General features: G+C 45.9%; 4 protein-coding genes across 4 annotated transcripts; 3 read left to right on the top strand and 1 right to left on the bottom strand.

Annotated features, from left to right (window-relative positions):
* Window positions 1–2,647: 2,647 nt before the first annotated feature.
* Window positions 2,648–4,990, top strand: I302_101393 (uncharacterized protein; the record flags this gene model as incomplete). Its single annotated transcript, XM_019186780.2, has 2 exons — window positions 2,648–4,235; window positions 4,311–4,990. The coding sequence occupies 2 exons, from the start codon at window positions 2,648–2,650 to the stop codon at window positions 4,988–4,990; spliced, it is 2,268 nt and encodes a 755-aa protein (XP_019049658.2).
* Window positions 4,991–6,032: 1,042 nt separating this feature from the next.
* On the top strand, window positions 6,033–8,809 carry I302_101394 (uncharacterized protein; the record flags this gene model as incomplete). Its single annotated transcript, XM_019186781.1, has 8 exons — window positions 6,033–6,057; window positions 6,128–6,166; window positions 6,249–6,289; window positions 6,410–6,533; window positions 6,701–6,764; window positions 6,838–6,865; window positions 6,944–7,006; window positions 7,124–8,809. 8 exons carry the CDS (start codon window positions 6,033–6,035, stop codon window positions 8,807–8,809), a joined length of 2,070 nt encoding a protein of 689 aa, XP_019049659.1.
* Window positions 8,810–9,580: 771 nt separating this feature from the next.
* Window positions 9,581–10,222, bottom strand: I302_101395 (uncharacterized protein; the record flags this gene model as incomplete). The annotated part of the gene is made up of 3 exons (XM_065869282.1): window positions 9,581–9,588; window positions 9,693–9,765; window positions 10,025–10,222. 3 exons carry the CDS (start codon window positions 10,220–10,222, stop codon window positions 9,581–9,583), a joined length of 279 nt encoding a protein of 92 aa, XP_065725354.1.
* Window positions 10,223–11,684: 1,462 nt separating this feature from the next.
* Window positions 11,685–12,318, top strand: I302_101396 (uncharacterized protein; the record flags this gene model as incomplete). Its single annotated transcript, XM_065869283.1, has 4 exons — window positions 11,685–11,705; window positions 11,774–11,874; window positions 12,045–12,145; window positions 12,260–12,318. 4 exons carry the CDS (start codon window positions 11,685–11,687, stop codon window positions 12,316–12,318), a joined length of 282 nt encoding a protein of 93 aa, XP_065725355.1.
* Window positions 12,319–12,816: the final 498 nt, after the last annotated feature.

Consider the following 12,816-nt stretch of genomic DNA (forward strand, 5'->3'; position numbering starts at 1 on the left):
GGACCCTGGTGGTGATGGTATGAAAGTGGGGGTAACCTCCAAGTTGATGCGATATGATCGCGGTTCGTTAGATCAGGTGTGCTGAGTGCTATACGTACAGGAGAGATAATCGCAAGTGATCGGCTATTACATGATTTTTTGATGCGCCCTCGTCGAAGTGTACGAAGCACTCCATCCTTCCTTCCTTTGGTTGTTGCCTCCTTGATGCATCCCATCATACGGCCAGAGCCAGAGTCGAGACTTTCATTCCGCTCCCCAGCCTCACCTTATCGTCGATGTCAAAGTGACGGGAAACTCGTCACTGCAATTTACCCGGAGGTATGCTCACCGAGATGAAAGTGAGATGAGAGATGCTTCATACTCCTACTGTATATATGAAGGAACCTTTCATTGCCGTTGTCGGATTTCTTCGTCTTCACTTGAGCACGAGTACCGACGCGGTAGGTATCACGGATGTGAGCTGTACTGTGCGGTGATCGAATAAAAAGCTAAATGAAATCTGATAAATGAATTTACTGTATCAATTACCTCATCGAAAACCCTGAATGCGTGTTTTGCAGTGTCCACGCCCTGTCTCTCTGATGGTGGGATCCAGGGTGATATGTCTTTGATATGATGTGGCTGCGGAGTGCATTGACTCGACACACGTCACTCTCACTCGGTTGGCCTTGCTCCTCTCCTCTCTCCTGTCCTGTGCTGCGTGTGAGTGCCTGCATGAGAAAAGGGTGGTTTTAAGTGTGGATGATTGTCTCATTTTACCTCCGATGCATTGATTACCGCGTATTGAACAATGAATGGGATAGGATCACCCCCCACTCTGTGAGAAGTGAGAAATGAGAAATCACAGATGCAGGATAACAAGAAACACGCTAAAATGACAAAAGTAGACTAAGAAAGCACTTTACATCAAAGGGACACCAAGCGTATGCAAGAGTGAGAAGAGAGAGGAGAGAGAGGTTCCTTTGGTTCTTACTCTGCGTGGGTCAAAGTACCGCATGTTCGTGTTGCGAAGAGAGAGAGGGAGAGAGAATGATCTGAATGGAAGGGGACGGGGAAGGGAATATGATATGGGATCAATATCAATGATGATGATGATGATGATGATGCCATGCCATTCACTCCTACCTTACCACTGCATCGAGGAGCACAGAGAAAGAAATTAGAATCAGGATCAACCCTAATTCAGCAAAAATAAATCAACCCCTTCTCCTCTCAAGAGACATCTTAGATAGACACCGTCCATCTCTTATAAGCCAATACACCCGTCGGCCTCATTACGTCTTCCACAGTTCATACCCCACATCCATCGTTCATAACTCTTAAGATCGCACTATTTTAGTACGGCACGAACTCTTTTCTTTGATTTGCTTTGCACTCCCCTCATCTGCGTTGAACATCTCTCCTTTTTGCTTTTGGATCGGGTCTTACCTCTTCGAGCAAATAAAATCAAAAACCCACCCAGTCACCAGATAGTTCAGATATACCGGATCACCCGTTGTTAGTCTATCCGACTCTCTTCTTACCATACTTCATCAATCAACTTACCTTACTCCCATCACCATCGTTAGTCGTTTGATCATCGTTCATACCCCAATTGTAGATCATCAACTATCATCTATCCATCTCACTCGGTCAACGGATACCATCAACACGTCGAAGAAGAGAGAATTCAATCAGAAAGAACTAGGCATTGTCAAATATCGGTTGGATCGGCCGTAACTTCATACACGATTTATCTCTACCAATACGCGGTCATTCATTCATCTACAGCAAACCTCGACATCTTAGATAGGCAGCAAAGGTAGATAACGGTGACTGTCGGACCACTTTGCTCCATATACACATATCACAAACAGACAACAAGACATCGGGACCTGACCTGACCTGCTTTTCTTTCACCTGGCGTTTTCCCGTACCTTTCGCATCCTCGTGTGTTACTCTTTTAGGTGTATTCCTGGATAGAAGGGACATTCATTGCACCGCATAGTAGAGCAGTAGAATACAGAGACGGAGATCGCTTGCAGAACAGAAGAAGAGAAGAGAAACATAAAATAAAATCAAGGTGAGTTGGTATATCATAGACTACTGCATTATAAGACATCTTTGAATACACCTTCCCGCGCTGTATTGCGGTGTCAGATATTCATCCAGACTATCAAACTTGTTTCTGATTTATCTCCAATCATCTCATACGCTTGAATCGTCTTCTATTTACAAGGTGCACCTTGTTGTTGCGGATGTGCGGAGATATCACAACCCCGTCGTCTTGGTTTCATATTTTATCATAACATCATAACATAACACCACATGCTTTTTACTCTTTCCCATCCTTTCGGTGATCTGGTGTCTTGTGCTATTTCCTAATCGCTAATCCACATTCGTCTTTTTGTTACTTCTCTCTCTTCACTGCTCGACATCCCTTCCTCTCACAACGACCACCCATCGCAAACCTCATAACCACACGACACACGTATCCAACCTGAACCAAACCATCATATCGTATCACGCTTTACCATCTCCCTTTGCCTGCTCGCGTCTTGGCACCAAAACTCCCCCACTTTCCCATCAAACAACTCCATTCGATGCTTCTCGCCAAAATTGATACCTATACCTTTATCACATACAACCCTTTTCACACATTATCAAAATGCGATCTGACCGCACAATGTCCTCAACCCTACTCACACCGGAAATGCAAATGATGATCAATGGTTCCGCCTCTTCCTCTTCCACATCATCCTCAACACTATGGTCCTCACCCGATGATGTCCTCACTTCCAACTTCAGTTGGTCTACCTCTCTCTCGTCACTCACAACAACGATGACCACTGGAGGATCGAATAACTCCTCCCCCACTGATTTCGCCTTCGAACCCCCCACTTTACCCAGCAACACCACATTCGAAAGTACCACTGTGTCCTCCGCGCCATTCAAACCTGAACCTGTGAAAACCAATTCCTTCACCTCTAACGGAAGCGACAACAATAATAGTCCGTTCACTCCTTCCGGTGGACAAGTGAACAACGGTAGCTCGTATCCGTTCTCCGGATCCTTCTCATACAACCCCTCTGCCGCTTCGTCCTTCTCCTCAGCTTCTGGATCAGGTGGTGGAAGTTCTTTCTCATCAATCGACGCTTTACCTGCCATCTCTAGAGATTTCGTTAGACCCTCTACATCCGAGACCCGTCGACCAGCGACCGCAGGAGGAGCATTGCAAAGTAGAAGTCCCTTTGCTGGATTCATGCCTGGAACCTCGAGCGAAGAAGGTGGACAGAGATTCCAAAGGATAAATCAAAGACCCACGTCATCAGACGGAAAGATGAGATTGAACACTACCATTGAAGAAAGTGGTGAAGGCATGTTCACGAATCCCTTTGAAAGCTCGATCAAGGAATCAAACGAATCTCCCGAAGCTAAACAAGTCCCCTCTCAAACTCCCACTTCGGACGGTACTGTCGATCCACACTACATTCCTGCGAACAGAAGAGCATCCGAACCTCAGTTCAACGTCCAACAGAGCTGGGGGCAACATTCTCCGCTTACCGCTCCCAATGACCAGTCAACGGCTGCCTCGTTAGGCTTGACCTCTGCGCCTGCGCATATCCCTCAAGCTGGTTTCTTGCAACAACAACAATTGCAAGGATCTCAAGCGCAATACCCTCGTCCTACTTTCCACGGTAGACCTCAGACCTCAGACGGATTACCAAGTTACCCTCATATGACTGGGAATGTTTCGCTTCCAAGCGCTCAATCTATCGCTCGTCAAATACCCGGTATATCAACTGCCGCCGGAGGGTATTATCACCCACCTACACCCTCTTCGGCAAGATCGTTCGACCAACAAGATCCCAAAACTGGGTATATGCCATTCAGAGATGATCGATCCAACTCTCTCAATTCGCTACCACCCCCAATGATCGGAGCGCCCTCGTCGGCTTTCCCTGGTGATCGAGCGTATTCAATCGACTCGGGTCTAGCGAGACAGGGTCAACCTCATTCGATAAGGTCGTCTTACATGCCTCAACAGTCTGGTAAACCGGGTGAGATGTCTTCCGAATTAACTTTCGTACAGCTTGGTGGCCCCGCCCCGAAGAAGAGACCTAGAAGGAGGTACGATGAGATTGAAAGGTTGTATGCCTGTGGTTGGAATGGATGTGAGAAGTCTTATGGTACCCTCAACCATTTGAACGCACATGTCGCGATGCAGAAACATGGTGAGAAGAGGTTGCCTTCTGGTGAGTTGTCTCAAATATATGATACGACATCTGTGCGGTGGATGACTGACTTGGTTTCTCTTTGTGATATTTCAGAGTTCAAGGAGATGCGAAAAGCCTGGCGAAAGAAGAAGCGAGAAGTAGCTGCCAACAACGCCAACGCGATGTACGCCCACAATGCCGCAGCGTGGCAACAGCGAGTCTCCATCAGTTCAGCCTCAGGAACAGAAAGCGATTGGGACCGAAGAGACTCGGCCGCGTCGATGATGTCCAATGGATCTGAATACAATACCCATCGATCATCGGCCTCATACCCTGTAGGCTATGCTCCATGGAGTGCCGCTCAGTCCTCCGCAGTAGACTCAAGACCTTCCACCTCGTCTTCTTCAATCTCATCTATCGATGGAAGTTCACGAAATTACTTTGCCCCTCCTCCCCCACCGACCGGATATGGAGGTACTATCGCTCCTACCTCGTATGTGAACCCTATCAACTCGCGAAGGATCTCCGCGCCCCAACATCTCCCCATGCCCATGTCTATGGGTATGCCCACGGGACATTTGGATGCTGGTTTTAGGGGGATGCAGGATGATCATCCCACCCCAACTGCTCAGAACCCTTTCCCCCAGACTCAACGAGGTGGACCTGGACAGGGAGGATTCCCATTTACGACGCTCACTTCGCCTATGGCTGGACCGACGGGGACACCGATTACGGGGAGTAATGGAGGTGAAGGGAGTTATGCGGGGGGAAGTCAATTTGCTTTTCAACGGTGATTCAGTGCGTTCTTCATGAGATAAAGACCTTTTCGTTTTTGACCCGTTCTTTCTTTCTTATCTTGTGACATTACACCTATTGGAAATGATATGGTTATTGTGAACAATTCTTTTCGTGTTATACCCTTTTTAAGCTAACTACTGTTCTGAAAGAGCATTACGTTTCATCAATGTAGCTATAGGTTTTAGTACTTCGTTTCGGAATCTTTAAAATAGTCTTTCTTTTTCTTCTAACATAGACAAATTCAGAGTATTAAGGGAAAGTGGTAGAGAGTAATATACAATTGTAAATAGGATAAATGGATGGATAAACAATATAAGGATGAGATGAGTAATTGTGAGATTTCACTTGGGTGCTGCGTGCACATCAGCATGCAAGGTTGTTTTACTCTGGACAATACTTTCAAGTCGACCCGAGATGCTGCGCTACTACATGGAATGAGGAATGATGCAAGTCGGTGACGGTCCATGGTTGAAATGCTGTACACCCAATTGAGTGATCTACGTATGCATATAAACCGGGTAACGGGTAAAAAGGTAAAAAGAATGGTAGGAATAGGAGATGACCGCACATACTGTACTCAAAATGGACCGAGGTATGAGTATGGGACGAGTGGAACGAGTGACGTTTTCGGTTCAAAGTGATCTACGTTGGCATTACCATCCAATGATTAGTCATAGTCACTCGCTCACTCATCACTCGTAGCAACGCCCCTAAGAGTCAAGATATAGGATAAGACATTCATCCACTTGGACTATCGCCGCTGTATTCATTTATACTTACCACCAGATCTCTTCATGGTCGACTGAGATCCCAAAAGATACGGTCATAGCGTCACTTTGGATTGACTTCAACATCTCGTCATTGTCAACATTACGAAATCAGGTATCATCACCATAAACCACAGAAGAGGTCCATCAGTGCCTTGCCTTGCATTTACATCTCAGAGTATCTAAGGTTATATCATCTATAAGACTCAGACCTCGGACTTAGTCAAGTGTGGATTGATACCGGAGCAACAAGTAGCAACAAGTCGCAACAATGGGTCTGAACAGTCCTTTACCTGGTGAGTTGAAGTCCAATCCCATCATGCAGGTATAGGTCATGCTGACAAGAGTCATACTGATGATTCGCAGTAAGGCTCGAAGAGGAGACTAGGAAAGCAGCCAAGATATGTGAGTTTGGCTTTTATTCTCGACCTACACTGCGCTGTAGTGAGACTGCGGGTGTTGACAATGATATGTCTGTGGGGTTTAGTGAGGAGTTTCGTAGATGTCAATAACAACGGGTTAGACAAGGTGAGCTCGCTTGTCTTCCTTCTTACGCACCCCACCACCCATCATCCACCGTCTTGGCACCATACATCATTTGTGGGATGAGTCTCAGTGCCCAGTGCTAATACCACACACCACATGCAGGTGATCCCCCGTCAAGTGTTAGAGAGAGCCGCAGGATTCGCAATTTTCACGGTCTTCAAAGCGGGGTTCGTACTTACCGCTAGAGCGGGAAGCGGGGTGGTGATTGCCAGATTGGATGATGGATGTGCGTGACAATCTTAAACTAAAATATATCTTTTGAAAGGCATATCTCACAGATGTCATTCTTTGCATCTGCTCCATCTCCGCTCTCTCATATACATAAACCTTCTCATCTCTTACTCTTCAGAGAACCTCGCTCGGATGCAGATTTGCTGACGATATCACCTTTAGCTTGGTCACCTCCATCTGCTATTGGTTTAGGAGGATTTGGATTCGGTGGACAGATGGGTGCAGAGTGGGTCATACTTTAGCTCATCTGTTTCATTCGTTCCCCAGGGTAGGCTAACACTTTTGTTTACGTATCACAGAGTAACGGATTTCCTCATTGTGCTGAATGTGAGTGGGCGAAGAATTTCAAACCCACAGATATGTTTCGTCTTCAGCATATACTGATTGCTCTAACCCAATGAACAGTCAAGATCAGCAGTCAGCTCTTTCATGTCGGCTGGAAACTTGACTCTGGGAGGTAATTTATCCGTAAGTGTGCTCTTCTTCCCTTCTTCCAATATCACTCTTTGTGATCCCAACTCGCAAAACACAAAACACGATACCCTCCCTTTCACTACAACTGATATAACTCAACCCCCAACACAGGTCGCAGTAGGCCCACTAGGTCGTAACGCCGAAGGATCCGGCTCAGTCAACTCCAAAGGCCACCTCGCAGCGATGTACTCCTACTCCAAGACCAAAGGTCTCTTCGGCGGCGTCTCAGTCGAAGGGTCCGTCATAGTAGAACGACAAGATGCCAACCGACTAGCATACGGTGGGAACCCCAATGCCAAGCAGATCTTATCGGGAACATTCGATCCGCCAGAATGGGCTCACGTGTTGATTGACCAGCTGGAGAAATCTACTGGAATGCCTGGTGGACAAACTTGGATAAATGAACCTCGTGAGAGAGAGTATGGCTCTCCCGAAAGAAAAGGCAGGGGCTCGGGAAGTGGGGGTGGATATGCCTTTGGAGAGGGTTTGGGCGCTGGTGGGAATACCCCTCCGACTAACGGTAGGAGATCCAGAGGAAATAGTTTATTTGGTGGACAAAACGATAGAAATGGAAATGGATCGCCCTCTCGACCGAATAATACTAGAAAATCATCATCTTTCAATCCATTTACTTCGGGATCTGGTAGTCCCAAAACTCGTAATCCCCTCGAACATTCCTCAGAGACATACTCGTCCAGTGGGATGGGTGGGACGCCGACAGGAGGAAGATCAAGATCAGGTTCGTTATTGAAAAATGGGGAAGTACCACAACCATTCTCATATATGAACCCCTCAAGATCACAGCAGCAGACCCAACAGAAAGAAAAAGACAAAGATCTACTGGGTGATTGGGATGCCCCTCCTAACGCGAATGATCCATTCTCTACTGGTTCTTCTAATCGTTCGGTCCCCAGAAAACCAAGTGGAGGAGAGAAAGACTTGTTGGGGACGTGGGAATCGAACGGACAGAATTTGTCTGCTCAATTCTCTTCGCTTAGGACGTCAGATGATTATGGTGGAACGGGATCGAAGACCAAGGCTTTTGATGATATTTTGGAATACCCGACAGCATCGATGAAGGACGAGATTGACTATACACCCCGAGAGACTGAATCGAAATTCGCTAATATCGATTGGTCAACGTATCTGTCAAATAACCCAAGTGGAAGTGGAAGTGGAAATGGAAATGGTCAACCAAGTAATTTTGTGTCGATCGCTTCTGGTGGGAAACGGAATACGTCTACATCACCTACGAAGAAACCCCGACCGTTCTCTAGTTATGTAGGGGGGAGTAGCAACAAGACATCACCTAATTTGGGTAATTCCTCGAAAGAATTCTCACCATTTGAAGATCTTCCTGTTGGAAGGTTGAGGTCGAATTCGAATGAGGGTTCTAGACCTTTTGAATCGTACTTGAAATATTCTACTCCCACATCTCCGTCATATGACAATACCAATACCAATGCGAACCATACTTCACCCAAACCAGATTTGAAATTAAAATCGGGCTTAGAGAATAACACGACCTACGAAGGGTATGCAAGGGCAATAGGATTGTACGATTTCATCACCACCACAGAGGGTGATCTGAACTTCAAGAATGGACAGGTAGTCATCGTCTTGGATAAGGTAGGATCAGATGGACAGTGGTGGAAAGGATATTCCCCTGTTAGCGGGAGAACTGGGATTTTTCCAGCGAATTACGTGGAAGTTGTGGAACTGCCTAAGGTTCCTAAAGGGGGAGTGGGGTGGGGAGAGTTGAGGAGGAGAGTCGGGGGGAGCGAGTTTGATTTGTGATTTGTGATTTGTGATTTGTGATTTGTGATTTGTGATTTGTGATTTGTGATTTGTGATTTGTGATTTGTGATTTGTAGCTGTTCTTTGAACTGAGTCACAGTACGTCTCAGGAGAGGTAGGCGCTTGAATGGATAGGTTAGGTTGGGCTTGCCTCGTATCATTGTATAAATAAGTTGGCTTGGCTTGTATGCAGATTGTCATGCTTCGTTACGCTAAGTCTGGAGCAGGACCGTACAGTGTACGAACAATGGCTGGATTGAGTTTAGTCCAATATCACAATGGTCATTTCAAGGTATTGCCCTAATGTCGAGTATCACCATAACTCGGGTATCGTGCGTATGCTCCTACTGTATATCTGGACAATGATAGTTAATGCATTTGATGGAAGTTCACTGTACCCATTTATGATCTACCTTATCTAGTATCTTACACCCTTTCGAACGTATTAGTACCCCAACCCCATTGGTGTGATATCCTCTTCATCTGTGGGTACTTGGTGATTATTCCGGATTTTGCATCGCATCCCGTCCTGTAGAGAGGTGCTTGCATTCTCTCCTTCTTTGCCCTACTTGACTTTGATCTTATGAGAGTTTGATAGCTGATGTATACGTTATACGGTATAGGGTGGACGATTGAATGATTACAACGGTTATTGAGATATGATATTGATGTTATTACAGGGTATATTTTGCGATCATTATGGGTATCCCCATTGACAGTTGAGTGAGAAGAGATATTTCGCTGGATGTGAATGTGGATGTGGATGTGGGTTTACATGACTATCATAAGAGTTTGATCAGTATCTTTGTCTTTGTCTTTTGATTGAGGTTGAGGAAGCAGGGTTGTACACGACTTTCGGGGGAAGTAAGCTCAACCGACTCACGATTACAACACCCTTTCTCAGGCGGGGCGAAGGGGTCGGCGTTTTTACCTGACGAACCCCAGATTGATGGGAGCTGTGTGGGTGATAGGATATAGGAAATCAGCAGGTGTTTGAGCGTTATGATATATAACATTTCACATAGTCATTCTCCTCTATAGAGCGAGTCGAGCATGATCCCCGAGACATGAGACATGGCCACTTGTTCTAACCTTCGTATTGATCCACACCCGGTTCAACACAAGTCCCCTCCCTTTTATGGTAGATTAGACCATACACATCTCCATACACACCCACTAGACCACCACCCAAGCATATTCACGAAACCAACTCACCATAGGATCCTTCGTACCCGTACAAAACTTGATCAAACCCAAACTCGCCTCGCTTACTCTGACTCGGGGTCTTGCGAGGTCCTCACGTAGCCGCGCATTATGTTCTGTCAGTCGACGTAATTTGAGCTCGGCCATGGATTGTTTGTGTGGTCGGATGAGGTTGGCAGGTGTTGGATGAGGGTGGTTGTTCGATGACATGGGTTAAGGTGGGAGGTGTGTGAAGATGACGAGGGGTGTTGGGTCGATGTAGTATAGTAGATTCGTGTGTGGTCTAAATTTTTGGTATGATATAGGTCTGTGATAGTGCAATGCGATGCTAATGACAGTACGAGCGAGTGAATGACTTCAGTATACACAATGAGATGATGTCTTTGCAGTGGTATAATAATCGTCTTATTGTCTTTCAGGTGTAGTTAATGTTTTTTCCCAAATGCAGAAGGTAGTGACTTTCACTCTCAAGGCACCATCATAATCATGCATGCACCGTGCACTTACCCTGAATCACACCCTTCATGCTCAATTGAAAAGAAAGCTTATTGTTTGAATTATAAATCGTATACCAATTTATCGTATTTTATCCCATCACCTGTCTATCCTTAGATGAACATGCACCCAAACGAAATGTCGAAATTCATTTTCGTTCGGACATCTCTACTTTGTTCAGTTCTCATCTATACTTTTAATCTCTCATCCACCCCATTCAGTACCCTGTACGATCGACATGCAGACATGCAACACCCTATATTGCCAATAGCTAGCACCCCTCTCCCTTCTCTGCTCTTACGACATGCTCAACTCATCGAGCCATCCATTTCCCAATCCTCCCCCCACAACCCCTCCATAGCGCGGTTCCCTCTTGACTTATATCAAGTTCGAACCCCGCCCCCTGCTCTTACCTCCCATGTATAAGCGGTACCCATTGGAGGGGAATAACAAACAAAACACACTGACTTTGATATAAGCCGGAGGGATCGATATCCCCTTGATCCTTTGGATGAGGGGATTATGAGGTTACCTTGACTCGGGTTCAGGACATCTATATTTGTATATGGCGTATTAGGGGTGGTGATGCGGTGATTAGGGTAGGAGGTGGAGGAGTTTGTGTTTGATATGTAGAGATGAGATGAATTGAGTGAATGAGCTCTTTTGCGTCTTGGGTCTGTTGTTGAGTTGTCTCTATGCCGCTCATTTAAACATTACTTTAATCATTCTAAGGACAATGATCTTACATAGCTGGGATGTAGGGATGATGTTATTCACAGGTCTTATGAGCTATGTACGAGTGAACGAGTGGACGAGTGAACGAATATACATGTATGCATTACTCGACTTACAGAGATGACTGCGATATACATACTACATTGTAACACAAGATACGTTTACTTGGCATCTGAGCCTGTTTCATCCTTGGCATTTTACTTATGTGTTTCTGCACAGCACGGACCATTCCCACTCTCCCACTCATACAAAGGATATATCATATATATAGTAAAAGGATGTATTGCATTGCAGTCTTACAGTATTATTCGTATATGATTTGATCAATCTGTTATCTTCCCATTGCATCTCTATACTCACTCTATCCGTACATTATCATTCTGCATTAGTCGATTCACCATCAAGTACATCTCACCCATCGTACAGAGATCATACCATCGAAATGGACAAACACTATCAACAAGTGAGCTCAGCGCATCCCTATCACCTATTCACTTTCCTCCGACCGAGCTGACATTGCAATCCCCACAGAATCAACAACAACCAGGCATGTACCAAGCCTCTGATGGCAAATGGTACCCCGTCAGCGCGATGCCTCAGGGACATCAACAAGGTGGATTTTATGGGCAATAGTGAGTGGTCTGTCCACCTTTGACTTTGACCGGCCCATCCTCTTGATACTTTGACATATCTCGTACTTGCACTCCCTCCCTCACTCTTACATCCAGGTCAACCCTTTACCTCACCTACACCTGTAGTGCGATCGTCCCATACTGATGCTACTTGTCTCATCTCACCGCAGCGGCCAACAACAACCGATGGCACCGGGTCCTCAACCGGTGTATATCCAACAACAAGGTAGCAACAAAGGTGGAGCAGGAGCAGGATGTTGCGCATGTTGTGGTGAGTTGTCCGAACCTATCGTACGACAACACTATCTCGAGAAGCCCTCCATCACGCTCATCTTGAGAGAGGGGATACAAGGAACGGAGCTGATGATACATTCCTACATTTCAGCCGGTGTCTGCGCAGCTATGACGGGTTTGTGCTGTTTGGACCTATGTCTCTTCTGCTAGGTCTGTCCCCCACATACCGACGAGTAGACGGCACTGGTCTAGCTTCGGAGAGTGGAATAGTCGGAGAAGTCATACACGCTGGTTATGGTATGGTTATTGTATGTTGTATATGAACTCCTCTTTCTCTTTACCCACACCCCACTACGAGGAAGCACAGTTATCAAGTAGAAACGAATGGCACTGATCTCCCAAGACACGACGAACAACCAACGTCACTACTCGTACTACTTCTTACGCAGCTGCAAGTGGATCCGGCTATTGAATGAGAGAAACGCAGAATGACGAATCCGGCCGAGTCCTAAGGAACGAGGTGTAACGTTATGTTACTACGCTGCGAGGATTTGCCACTCAACATTGAGAATTGTGAAATGGATTCACACAGCCTTGGCGTTCTATTTTCTATCTTATTTTTTTGCTATATATTCACATATCTTCTCTATCACTTCTACGTCTCTTCCGACTAACTCAGCCATCTATACCAGCGATTTTCAATATATA

This window comes from Kwoniella bestiolae, chromosome 1, assembly GCF_000512585.2.
Source record: "Kwoniella bestiolae CBS 10118 chromosome 1, complete sequence".
NCBI classification, from domain to species: Eukaryota; Fungi; Basidiomycota; class Tremellomycetes; order Tremellales; family Cryptococcaceae; genus Kwoniella; species Kwoniella bestiolae.